Source organism: Desmodus rotundus, chromosome 11, assembly GCF_022682495.2.
Source record: "Desmodus rotundus isolate HL8 chromosome 11, HLdesRot8A.1, whole genome shotgun sequence".
NCBI classification, from domain to species: Eukaryota; Metazoa; Chordata; class Mammalia; order Chiroptera; family Phyllostomidae; genus Desmodus; species Desmodus rotundus.
In genome coordinates this window covers 94,092,074-94,106,150 of record NC_071397.1, presented here as the reverse complement: position 1 = coordinate 94,106,150, position 14,077 = coordinate 94,092,074, and the positions used below count along the sequence as shown (strand labels likewise).

The following is a 14,077-nucleotide window of genomic DNA, read 5'->3' as shown; positions in this document are numbered from 1 at the left end:
TACGGTGAATCATTTACCTGGAGAATATTCCTTTTAAACAGGTCAGTTATCATGTGTGAACAAGAAAGACAAGGGAAAAATCTAAATTTGCATCACTATCAGGTTTTCTTTATTAGATATTTATGTCATCGTACATTACATGCAAGAAAATCACAATACAGCCTAAAGTGTGTATATATTATGGCACAGCAAAATAAAGCGATGCAAAGTTTTTATTTTTGCATACAATTACCTTAAACAACCAAATAGAAACAATGTAAAAATACTGTGGCAATATGCTTACTGATGTATGAGTCACCATTTTGACTGCACATGAGACCCCTGTGATTTGGCAGGTCATCCCTTTGAAAGCCACAGCTGATTATCCTGCCCTACTTGGAAATGTGCATAACATGTGAAATGTTAGCTTAGTCTTTACTGCAAGTGAAAATATTTTTCAACAGTGAAAAAAATTATGATGGGACTAACACACTAATTAAAACCCAAATAACAAAGAGAAAACAAAATTAGCAGACCATCAAAATGAAAAGAGTGTTGTATATTATCAAACATTCCTCTTTGTGTGTTGGCACAACCAAGAACGTTTTATTTGTCTCTATTTTTGCAGCAGGGACACGTAGTGAAATAGTGCACAGATACCCAGGCCGATATTATTGACTTACTGTGATAAAGGGAGATATGGGAGAAGATATGAAAATAAACCCAGGAAGCATGTTGTGCTCGGTTCTTGTTAAGTCTGTGGATTTCATGCTATGTTTTGAAAGCTGTGCTTTCATTTATTTTGTTACAAAATCTGTAAAACATGAACTATTCTAAATGTTACATATTCTATATGTTACAGGTGGGCACTTCCATTTGCTCTTTAGATATTTGACAGCTGCCGAGAAGCTGAATCTGGATGCAGAATAGCAGGGCTGAGTCTCTCCTTCCACCCCCAACACTCTCAAGGGAAGTGATGGATTCCGCTCTTCTTGCAGACCCCTCAGTGGGAGCCACTAGAATGATATCAACTGGTAGAAAGTTGATTGTTTAAGTTAGGTTTGACTTCTGAAAAAGGAAGTAACAATTCTGCTGCCGTTTCTATTACTAGGGGAAAAGGTAGTTTGTGGGCTAGAGTTTGTTTAAAAATCTGAGAACTAAGTAAGCCTCAGACAATCTCATTTAATGAAACATATTCTTTGTAATATTTTGATTTCTCTCATGGAAACATTATGGGTATTTTTTTTTAAACTGTGGTTTTAGTTACCTGAATTTCAAATATAATTAAAAATATATGGCACACCTCTTTTCTAATGGAAGTTATCTTTGAAAAGCAAAAAAATGTGCCATTAATGTTACAAAAAAATTAATGAACTCTGACTGGTGTGGCTCAGTGGATTGAGCGCTGGAGTGTGAACAGAAAGGTCCCCAGTTCGATTCCCAGTCAGAGCACATGCCGGGGTTGCGGGCCAGGTCCCCAGTTGGGAGCCGTCGAGAGGCAACCGATAGATGTATCTCTCACACATCGATGTTTCTCTCCCTCTCTTTCCCCTCTACCTTCCCTCTCTCTAAAAATAAATAAATAAAATATTTAAAAAAAATTAAAAACAAGTGGCAGAGCACATAGTCTTTGTATTCACACATTTTAAGACTTGCCCATTTGCTACATTTGATAGAGTAGGTTTTTCAATTTTTTTAAAAGCTCTATTTCCAAAATTTCATTTTTTTAATTTAACAATAAAATAAAGGAAAAAAAGAAAAAACAAGAACACTTGAAATTTGTTTCCAGAATTATTAAAAAGATTAAAAGTTCAGAAAATGCATTGCCAAGAAAAGGTGAGTGAGCAGAAACTGGTAATTCTTCTTTAATCCCCCCCAAATTAGTGGGAATTTATATACTGATATAAATACATGGTAAGTTTGTATTGGTGTATACAGGTATATGTAGTCCCTTTATATATGCCATTTACATTGGGAATATAATGGGAATATATATACCGATATTTTTAATTTAATTCTCATTAAGTTAATGGGAATTTATATTTTGATAGTCATACAGTAGAAGTTTTTATGGTGGCAGTATTAACTTATAAATTGTAACACTGAATTTTATGGATTCAAGATTTACAATCATTCAAACTTTTCAGTGAATTCGATGTCATAAATAGAGATAATAGCATAATTTGAAATTGAAATGAAGATTTAAATAGAGAAGGTATAGTTGAAAGCACTTCCTAATTTTTATTTTAAATTTATTCCTAGAGTTTAAATGTAAATAATGAATTTGTCAGTAATTTACTGATGGCGGACTTTCAAATAAGGAGCTGAGAACTTGATACAGTTTGTTGATTGCTATTTTGATCACAATTCCCATTTAACTTCCGAGGGTCCGCTTTGCTATGCTGTGTGTGTGCATGTGTGTGTTGGTGATGTTTATTTTAAAATATGCTAAATAACGCAGAGCATTTGAACGATAACAGAAACTTCAACCAAACCAGTCATTTAAAAAATCACAGGGTCCCCTGATCCTCGAGAGGCTATGGAGCTATTCCAACAATCTGGGAAGTTACACGTTTTTCAGGCCATGAACTAAATAAGTGTGTTTGAGAATGTATTTTTCAAATGCATGTAGATGTTCTCATGAGAAATAAAATGTGCATCTAAAATATTACTGACGTTTTAGTTTTTCCATTATAGATTTTCCAAACCAGTGGGCACTCAATTCAAATTATACTTCTGTGTGGGAGTCTCCAATATGATACACTGTTGCCGTGAGCTTTTTAGACTTAAAAACAATATAAAAATACAGATACAGGTCAAAATTATTTTCTTTTCACATAATTGAGTCAAATTGACTTATGTTTATAGATCAACCTGTTCTTAATTTCCTATTTTTACAATGATATCTGTGCGCCATGCAGAAACAGAGAGGAAACACATTTAGGTTTTAAATTTACGTCCCAAACAGCATGGCTGTTTCGAGGCAGTTAGCATTTACTGGATTCCCGCTCCTCTCCCACAGCTCTGCGTGAACTAGAAGGCAGCCCTTTTCCTCACCGTGTCTGTCTTTAATTGCTCAGCTCCTGGCTGTCACCAAGTGAGAAACCAGCCAGTGAAACAACCAGCACGATCGCTTCAATAGTCTTCAGGATCCATACGAAATGAACCAATTTGATTTCCCAAATTCCTACTGGAAGCTTCAGTCTTGTTATGAGAAAAAGATACTCTAAAAGAGATACTCATATTTTTTAATGTGCGTGTTCATGCGTAGGGGCCAAGCCACATCCGGGTGTAAGTAACTTCAATGGGCTGTCCCAGTTCTCACTTTTCACTGGGATTTTACTGTAGTCAACATTACTTAAAATGAAAAGATCATCAACCATTATCAGGAATTATAGTATACCATTTGGTTGATGAATTTGGTTAGGATAAGACTTAGTTCGTTCTTAGAGAAGGAAAGATTTCATAATAAAGATGTAAAAAGAAATGATGTAATCAGGGTTATTTCCATCCCTATTCCCCCCATACATGGATGGAATTTATTAAAACAAAGAAAAACCACTGGGCAGTTGTTCACGTAAACACAACTGTTTCTTATTTTTGTTCTTTTTCCCCAATCCATGGAGAAATTACGTGATTAGTTCACAGGTAACCAGGGGATCCTAAGAACGCTCGCCAGATTCTACTATTTACAAATTGATTTTATTAATCTTGAAAATAGCCTGATGTTATTTGAAACTAATTTTTATAGATGCAGTAGATTGCATGGCAAGTACTCAGCTGGGTAAGAGGCCTATTGGTTTTCTCTGTTCCCTTGAGAAATAAGGGCCATGGATTTCCATATCCAAGCAAATGAGTTTTGAGTTAATACCACAGTGATCAGTAGCAGCTTCCCACTGAGTCAGAGCACTGGGTGAGCCTAGAGGCAGATGGGAACAAATTGTCTCATAACCAAAGAGAGTAATAGAAAGGCCTTGTTATATTTCTGTTTTCTGAAAGGACCCTGCAGAGGCAGGAGCAGGCAATAGGAATCAAGCTTACCACCTGCGGAGAGGCAAGAGAACAACAGTAAGCTGATGGGTTTCTTGTACTTGTCAGAATATTGGAGATTGAATTCTGACTGATTCTCAACTGAAATGATGTAGAGAAGGGGGTCATTATTTAGGGAAATGGGAATGTAGGTGGCCCATCGTGATGTTAAGCCATAAACAAAGGTATATTCCAATTTCCCCCCATATTCAGGTCATGCTGACCCCCTACTCTGGTCACTACAAAAGGAAACCTATTCAGTAGATAAAAGAGTGGATGGCGTGTGCCTTTGTGATGACAAACATTCCAAGAAGTAACAAATCTTGAGTAGCAACAACAAAAACTCCCCAACAACCAAGTAGCTGGCCAACTAACAAACAACAACAAAAATCAAAGAGTGGGCGAATAAGGAGTAGGCATTCTGAAACTTTTAATCGGCTGTTTTATCCAATGCTCTCTGTAAATGGACACTCTTTTGGAAGTCTCTGGTAATCAGATTCCTCAGATTGACCAGCTTCTGATTTCAAAGAATGCCTCGGCCATGACAAGAGAGGAGTCGTACATACCACTCCACCAGGAAAACTACAGAACTTAATACTGCGTCTCAACGTCGTGCTGTGTGATGCAAACGTCACACAAATTGCCTTTTATTGTTTTAGGAAAGTAAGAACTCTAATATATCACTCAAAAAACCAGTGGGGTTTTCACAGGTTTACTTCTGATTGAAGATTCTTTGAAGGCATCGGGAAGACTGCACGCACCTATAACCGGGAATGTCTATGGAAACCACATCTACTTGGGAATTTGCAGACCAGAAGAGGTACTGGCTGTGCTCTAGGTTTGGTTGTTTTGGTGTCACAGCAGTGTGGGTGGTGACATTGTGGCCATGACCAGATATAGAATGTGGAAAGTATCTCTGCCATCTAGAATTCCACCTCTGAGGGAGCTAGTGATGGGAAAGTTTGTGATGAGACAAGGAATTTTGCAAATATTGCATAGGGTGGGAGCACCTCTGTTCTCCTCAAAACGGGGAGAGATAATTGCTATTCGTCCCAGAGATTCATCAGCTTTGTCCTCCACTGGGACAGAGAAATAACAATCATCTGGCCACACGAATGCAATCATCTCCCCCTTTCCTCCAGAGTTGGTTAATTAAAACAATTTGACTGTGCTTAAATTCATGAAGTACACTCACATCGTTTGGTGTGTGTGTGACTGTGTTTCATTTTACCCAGACTCTTCGGAGAGTAGTTGTCTCCTTTATTTCCTCTTTTTCTTTTCTTATTGTTTGTATCACTTCTCTCTCATTTTTATTTGGTATTTTGTAATTCACTATATTCATTGAAATTTTTCTAATATTAGTGGGTAGTACTAATTAAGTAAAACACTTATGTATTTGAATCAAAACAATAGAGATTTCTTTTAAGAGACTAGAAAGCAAGTATGATAGACTGTTTTGAAGACTTGTTTTTTTGTTTTAAATTCAAATTGCAAGGTAGGAAGAAAAAAAGTTGTAGGCAATATTTAAAGCCACCTTTTCCTGGAAGATTTTTGTTGCTAAACATTACTATTACAGTTCATGTGCCAATATTAAGATACATTTTCTTCACTGTGTCCAAAAGGATCTCTGTGTTCCTTCTCTGGGACCATAAACAAACATGCACTTTTCTTTGTAAACAGTGTATATATTGCTAAGAACCCGTAGATTGAACTTAACACTGTACTATAGGTGGAACTTAAGCAATAACCCTTTTTCTCAACTGCACTGGTTCAGATTTCATGCACATGTTTGTGGGGTAAGAAGCAAATGATATTTAATTTAGGAGATAGCCCTGACAACAAATCATTGAGATGTACAGACAGAGGCAAATTCAGTCACTAACACAGGACTGGTTTGTGTTGTTTGTACAACTACAGAGGTTTTCCTAAACCAAACTGTAAATCTATCCAGGGTAGCTGCTTGTGCTCAAGTATGGTTTCGGTAGGTCTTGTTTCTGGTCTGATAGATTCTATAGAACCTTTCAACTACTTTCACTGAGTGGCAGTGAAGTGTGATGCCAAATAGTTTGAATGGTAGAATGATAAAAATAAGTAAGTTCATGCCTTTGTTTCTTACTGAATATAGGTTCTACTTGAGTCTTAACTCGCTTTTTCTGAATAAATAAATAAATGTTTGTATTATCTCAGACTCAGTAGTACATACACTCTGGAAACATCTTAATCTATTGCCATGGCTTTTATTTTGTCTTCCAGTGTATGGGGATCTGTTTTGGATGTGAATGGATCAAAACCTCCTAAGTTTCTGGAGGTTGGGAGAGAAGGAGGAGCTCACTCTTTGATTACACGAGATCATCAGGCTGTTCTTTTTAAGTATGGGGTCTAGGGCAAGGCTAAGCAGCAGTTTCCAGGTGGGTTGGCTATGGAGTGCAAACCTGAACCTCTTTTGAAGTGCAGAGGAAGCAGTGACCCTCCCAATTGCCTCCATAACTTCGTAAAGTGTAAATGAAATTCCAAGTGCAGAATTCAATGGAGTTACTTGCTATACGCTTATATAAGATTGGTTGAATTAAGTTGAATTTGACCCATTTGCTGCTTTAAACAATGTTATGGACTTGCATGACAATAGCTTGAATATTTGCCATACACTGTAGCACACTAAGTATTTGGTTTTGCTTAATTCTTGAGTGGTTAATAATGTACATAATTCCTTGGAGTTTTAGTATTTTGATTTCAGTGGAAAATAATGACTGTGGGTTGAAATTATTTCTAATTAAATTCAACTGGCTCTTGGATGGATGTCCCAAAATTAGACTCTTTGGCTGACTCATCACTTTAGGCCCTGAAGTCCTAATGGCTGTCGTCTTAAATATAGTCAGGATGCCACACTCTGTGACTATGAATCCTAAAGTATCTTACGCAGGAAAGGTATGATGGGTAGGCCAATGTACCGATGTAGGTCCACATTTGTTCCTGTTTCTTTTCCTAATTCAACAATATGGCCTGTGAAAATTTAGGTTGAGAATCTAGGTAAGAATCTTGATGTTTCCACCATGGTAGTGAGGATTCCTCAAGATACCCATTTCCTGTTGATGGGCACTTCTGCATAGGGGGGATGTTTTTGGCCGTATATGCACATCCACCGCAGAGGATGTGTGGCCAGTAGAGGAGCCGAGAAGCTGAGGCTACCATGCCCTATCCTTAACTTGCTTTGGATAGAATGCTTCAGAGTCTGGAGAACTCCAAAAGGTCATAGCAGCTTCTGCAGTATTTATGGCTGAAGCTGGAAGAATTGCTCATGGGCCAACTCATCTTGGTAACTGCCAGTGGACAGAGAAGTATCTATACAAACTGGTCACCTTTATTGTAGAAGAAACTCAGCACACATATTTTGAATGAAACATTGAATCCCAGCATTTACTAAAAGGGTCTTGTTTTACTTTTTGAACAAATAAACATAGCACTGGACTTAAGTAAGGCCTTTGAATGCTTTGGAGACTTTGTGATAAATGTGATAAAAGGGAGAACCTTTCCTTGGTGCCTTAGTTATGTATCTCTCTGAGGCTTTGTATCTGTGCTTCTAAATTTTAACTTTTGCCTGGATCTTTAGCTGAAAAGGGCACGTTATGAAAATGCTGGAAATAGAACTTTGTTACCATCTTTTAGGTAATATTAAATGAACTAATTGTGCCTTTTCAATAATGAAATTTGCAAGTGAATGGATGTCAGTTTTAGCAATACATGTCATATTATCTAAGGAAATTAATATCTTCTTACCGACGCAAAGCTAATTTTTAGAAAAGTTTATTTTAAAACTGCCAACTGTCTCTTTCAATGTTGAGAAGTGTTTCCAATAGCCAAATTAAGAGTCACACTTCTTTTGATGGCATCTCTGGAATGCCATCTTATGGTAGACAGAGGTTCTGCTTGAGATGTCTCCTGCCTCCGAGAGGCAGGTCCCTCTTAGGGTTTTGTGCCAAGGGTGGGTGATCACAGTGGTGGTTCCCAGTGAGAATTCACCAAGGTTACTTCTATGTTTGACATTCATGGTTTTCATTTATATTTTTCACTACAACTAGGAAGCTTTTGCTACATGGTAGGCCAAGCTTTTTATATACATTATCTCACTTGGTCCTGACCACAGCACAATCTTTTGCTATTTTTGGCTCCATTTTTAAGAGAAGACTGAAGCTCAGAGAGCTTAACTATGTTGTTCAAAGACACAAAGACCAAACACACCACAGTATGTACACAGACACGGATGCGGGGAACCTGGAAGCTCAAACATTTAGCCTCTTCGCTAACCTGTTTTATTTGACATCTTCCAATTGTTAATGTGGATCGAGACTACTACAGCAAAAGGTTTAGAACAAAAATGAGATAAAATACCCAGGGCGTATTAGCAGTAGATTCCCGGTGACTCACGTTTGCCCCAGCTGAGAGTTTCACCTCCCCTCTTCTCTCCTTTCCAGTGATTGCTGGGGAGAGAAGGATGCAGGAGCAAAGTAGCCATGAAGTTCGAGACCAAATGGGAAAAAAGTAACTATTTGGGACATAGGAGTGTCCAATTTTTTGGCATCTCTGGGGCACATTGGAAGAAGAAGGGTTGTCTTGAACCATACATACACGAACACTAATGAAAATTTAAAAAATCTCAGATTTTAGGTAAATTTACAATTTTGTATTGGGCTGCATTCATAGCCATCCTGGGCTGCATGCGGGCCCTGGGCCACAGGTTGGACACCTTTGGTAGAATCCTCATAGCAAGTAATGACATGAAGCCAAACTTCCACTTCACATCCATAATCTCCATCCCTGGGCCACCCAACTAGAAGAGGTCTCATCCACAAGGACAAGGATGGGGTAAGAGGGAAGAGCAAAGCAGAACATTACCTTTTCTTCATCTTCAGATTTCATAAGGAACTGGAGCCCATCTGGCTGAGTCAGGGCTGTTACTTCCCTATTTGCCAGGGAATTGCAAGGTAGTTTTAGCACACTTATGATAAAAATGGTTTTGGATGAAAAATATTGAAGACACACTTATTTGTTATTTACTTTAGAATGTCTTTACTGAGAGCTGGCCATTAGGCTGAAACAGTGATTGTTGAGAAACAGCCCAAGAGCGGAAAACAGCCCTACAGTGTCCCTTGAGAGAGCTCATGTTATTATAGCCATTAAAATCAAGAATTTTCCTCCCTGGTGACTTATATACAAACATTTTATTTCTCCTTATTGTGTTTCATTGGAATTATCCCTTTTACTTGTGGAAGCCCCGGTAGTACGTGTATGTAAATATATATACACAAATACATTTATTTAGCATTCTAAATCTTAAGGCCCTAGTTTTAATTACTTTGATCAGAAAAATGTAGAAAATAAAAAAGACTGCATATACATTCTGGAACATAATATTTAGGAAATGGAGGTTATTAGAGACAAATACAAGACTTTATCAGAAGAAAGCATTAGAACACTTATCTTTGTTTTCTTTCCTCCCCATCCAGTGGATATAGGGGTTGGGTGCATAGCCTACCAGATCTGAGACAGTAAAGTCAGTTGTTCTGGTCCTTGACGGTTGTCTTCCTGAAACAGTGCCTTTGGATGTCTAATGCATATTTGTGCCTGGTTAGACTGAAGGATGGATGCAACTTTAAAACTGGAGCTACTGGCAGCTTGTGGACTCAGGAATACTCTTAGAAGGGAAGCTGGCACCTAGTTTTCTACTTGTGTCTTCATGTGTAACTACAATGTATTTGATTCATTTAATAAATGCAGACAAAAGTTCACAGTGGAGAGCTTTTTGGCATGGGCCATCTGACTTGAATGCCTATAGAGATCAAACAAAATGAATGATTGCCAAATCTCTGCTGTATTTTGTACCAAAGAGAATTATCTGAGAGAAGCTACCCAGACGACTGACATTTTACAAAGAAAATCATGGCATTTTGCAACATTTGGTGAAGACATTATATAGACATACTCTTCAGGAAAATATTCTTGGGTCATTATTAATATTTCATGTCCAAGTAACAATACAAGATTGAAAAACAGATCATCCATTTTTTCCTATGATCACAGGAGTATATATGTTTTGAGATTAAGCTTATTGAATCCGTATATTTTAAAAAACTTTAAACTCTTCTGAAAATCACCAAAAACATCTATCAGTTTATCACTCTGATTAAAAAAGTGTAAGTATTCTGAGCAGAGTTAACAAAAGAATAGAATGTGTAGAAGGAGCATGCAGTATGGAGAAACTACTGAGAAATGAAGAGCACATTGGAATGCTTGCCTTCCTGCATGAATGGAGGGACGAGCTCATTGACCCACCATTCCCTTTTGTGAACACTGAAGAAATACTTGCAATACACAAGAATCAACCTTTCTGCATTACTGGGTTTCCAATGACCTTTCATGTACATCTCTTCCCTTGCAAGAATGGAGATGTTTTTCTTTAAAAAAAAATGAAAGTGGAAATGATGTCTTAACCAGAAGAAACTTAAAGGTCAATGGTAGAGCAAAGCATTCTCTTACAGAAGACTAGAAATTCTTGGATGTCCATACAAGGTGCTTGATCAGAGGTAGTGTTTACATGTGACTATGTAGAACTAAACAATCTACTGTTTTTCTGTGATGAGACCATAAATATTTGCTTGAAAAATATATTACCTACAGAAGGTTCATCTTCCACGATGACCTCAATGTACATACCATAGCGTGTTGAGGTCCCATTGGGTGTCTTCCTTGTGATTATGTCCACAGGCTGAACTCATTAGTGTGCTGCAGTTCTTGGACTCAGGTTGGAGGACCCTCTGATAATGCAGAGTGAAGTGACCAGAGAAGAAAGAGCTTTGATGACTCAGAGTCAGCACTTTCCTAGAAAACTAGAACCTCCCACACATTCTGGCAGTGACCTGCTTCCACATGAGATGGTGGCTTCTGAGCTCAGTGAGGGTCTGAATGGTGTGAGACCCAGTTAGGGCATCGGAGCAGTTTCTGCTTCCAGATTTTCTAGCTGAAAGAAGAGAAAAAACAAAGACGGTGAATGTTTCAAATGGGGTCGGGGCACACATTTGTTGGGCGTCTTCCATCTGTCAGAACTGACTTGAGAGCCTTTGTGTGCACTTTCTCCCGCACCCCTCACAGTGTTTCCTAAGTGTCTAGACCTTCTATACTCTCCTGGGTCATTGTGGAGAATGTCTTAGGTCATTATGAATCTGCAATTGTGTTGTATACCCCAGTGAATAAAACTCTATACCGGTTATCAAAGAGATAGTATCGATGGCCTCTCTTAAAATAGACATGTTAATCCAAACTCTTTATCTTCCTCTATCCTTGACCCTCTTCTCTCCTTATCCTCAAATTATTCATGATTTGATCAAAATTTCAAATGAAAATTGCAGGCAATTTGAAAATCTTCTGGACAAAGAAATTTTTATTTTTATATTCAATTTTCAAAATGAACGGATCTTTTTCCTGAAGAAGCTGATTTGAAGTTCAGTGATTTCCCCACCCCCACGTCTGTTGCTAAGCTAGCATGTACGTATGGTGAGCAACAACATAACATTTGTTCACAAGCGTGAAAATGCGGCTTGATATTTTCAAATAAGGCAGGAGGATTATGGAAATGAAACAAGTTTTATAGTTAAAAAATAATCATTGCTTGCCACAGTTATTATAACTTTGGGTGAGAAGAAAGGGAAGTGTTTGTACAGTAAGTATAAAGAGATGAAAAATTTCTTTCTTCAACTATATTTTGGTAAATTCCAAACTTCAGGAAAAGTGCAAGCACATGAATGGTACAAAGAGCACTTTACCCAGATTCACTTACTGTTAACATTTTCCTCTATTTACTTCTCTTCATTTTTTTTCTCTTCTAAACACAAACACACATGATCTTATGGAGCCATTAGATTATAAGTTGATTCTTATCCCTAAATATTGCAATATATGTTTCCTCAAAATACGAATAGAGAAATCATTACCACCGTTGCGAGAGGCGGTCTGCCATGGGCCCAGGGGTCCTGAACATGCTTGCCAACTGTGCCAAACTGGAAGGCTTACCTGTCTTCTGACCTGGCCCCGTTTCTGTGAATCAGGGGTATCCAACCTTTTGGTGTCTCTGGGCCACACTGGAAAAAGAAGAGTTGTCTTGGGCCACACATTACACTGTGACATGTAATCACAAAAAAAATCTCATAATGTTTTAAGTAAATTTACAATTTTGTGGTGGGCTGTATTCATAGCCACCCTGGACTGCATGTAGCCCATGGGCCGTGGGTTGGACACCCCTGCTAATTGGCACATAAGTAATTAAGTAGGTCAAGGTGACCACAGTATTAGCTGCTGTGTGACTGCTTGCTCCAGGGGAAGTTTGTGGACTGCTTGCTGCAAAAGGGCTGAGACTTTAGCTCTTGGTTCCTCAACTGTTACACAACCCACTGTGTGTGCAACCACCAGCTGGTTCCACTGCCTTGTCCCGTGGGATATGGAGCAGGGACGGCAGTGTTATGCTAAAGCAAAGCTTCTGCTGTTCCCTGGGCTGTGAGCAATGAACTGTCTAGGTCTGTTTGTTTATAGAATTTGGCACCTGCTTGCTTACTCAGTCATCTCTGGAGACTTGTTACTTCTTGCCATCTTCTCAAAGGCTGACATTTTCCCCAAACTGACACAACACACAGTGTGCCAAAACAGATGATGACATTTTGGAAGAGAAAACGCAAGGCCTCATGGATGAGGTCTGAGGACACAGAGAGACTCCTTGGGAGCTGGTGGTAAATGTTCTGGCCCAAGTGGTACAGACAGAGTGAGTGGTCCACCTCTGTCCTAGCTGTTGATAAACACGAATTGAGTTGATGGATAGAAGCTGAGGGATAAACTCCAACCAGCTGCGCAAATGGTGCCATGGACTAGGGGAATAAGAGAATGCTCTGGGTCTCACCAGGTAGGAAATACAACTGTATCTAGTCTTAAGTCAAAACTGGAAACACCTGTGGAATAATGCGCCTCTATGGTGAATAGAAAGATGCAGACCCACAGTGAGAGGGGAAGGAGGAAAGCCCAAGGGTGTTTTGATCAACAGACTGAGGAACTGTTAAGACACATGGCTGACAAAGGAGTGGGGAAAGTTATGCTCCTAGAGGGTGAAGGAGGCTCCTAGGTTGTTTGACATAAAACCCCTGATTTAGGCCACTGTGCATATAATTTAATTGGGACAGGATCATTTCTCACAATGAGGTTTGCTACTGTGGATTTCTGTTTTAATGACCACATTGTGGCTAACCTAAAGCGACTTTCTTGAGGCCAATAAAATCCCATGAATTCTGTGGAGGAAGCTGTTCAAAGTCTGAGGGCTGACGTTGCTCTAGGCTGCATCCGTCCTGGATGGAATGACAGCCTGATTATAGTTCTTATCTAGAAAATGACTGATGAGTTTTTAAGATTACCTCCTCTCCCCACAAGGAAATTACTTCACCATCTTGCTGGAAAACCCTGTGCCGGAAGCTGTGTTGATTTGGGGCCATTAGATGTCCAGGATAGGACTCCCTAAATCGGACAAAGCTAATGAAATCTAAGATGAAGCCCAGGACAGAAAACCATGAGGCCATGTGGAAATGCCTAGTAAGAGAGAGGTTCCCAAAGTAGAGACTGAGATAATGATCACCAAAGACGCACAGCCCAGATATGAGGCTGTGCTGGGCGCCAAGGAGGCAAGTAGCTGCTGTTCAGGCAGATCAAGCTCTGCATGCTGGTGTAGAAGCAGATTCCTCCTTGGAGATCAATCTCTTCTAATGCAGAGACTAGAAAGCCAGGTGGCTGCCTCAGAATCTCTCCTGCCTGACCCTGCACTTGAAAACCTTTAAGGATAAGGGGAACTGGGTGAGGTCTCTTCATTCCCAGGAGATCTCAGAGGTCTTACACCTTAAGGAGGACAAAATGGGATAGGGGAGAAAGATAAGTGTGGGCAATCATAAACTTTTATGTCTCTTTTTGATATTTGTGCTCAAGTGACCAATATACCAGGCTCCCTTGAAGGGCGAGGACCACTCATTCAATTAGCCAGATTTGAAAC

The 14,077-nt window shown here is 39.0% G+C and overlaps 1 protein-coding gene across 1 annotated transcript in view; it reads right to left on the bottom strand.

The window, feature by feature from the left end:
- Positions 1 to 10,814: 10,814 nt before the first annotated feature.
- The window catches only part of OPRM1 (opioid receptor mu 1), a 49,145-nt gene continuing 45,882 nt past the window's right edge, over positions 10,815 to 14,077 (bottom strand). Inside the window, exon 4 of the mRNA XM_024551980.4 lies at positions 10,815 to 11,020. Coding sequence (XP_024407748.3) covers positions 10,982 to 11,020 — 39 coding nt within the window. The 3' untranslated portion in view covers positions 10,815 to 10,981. The remainder of the gene's footprint in view (positions 11,021 to 14,077) is intronic.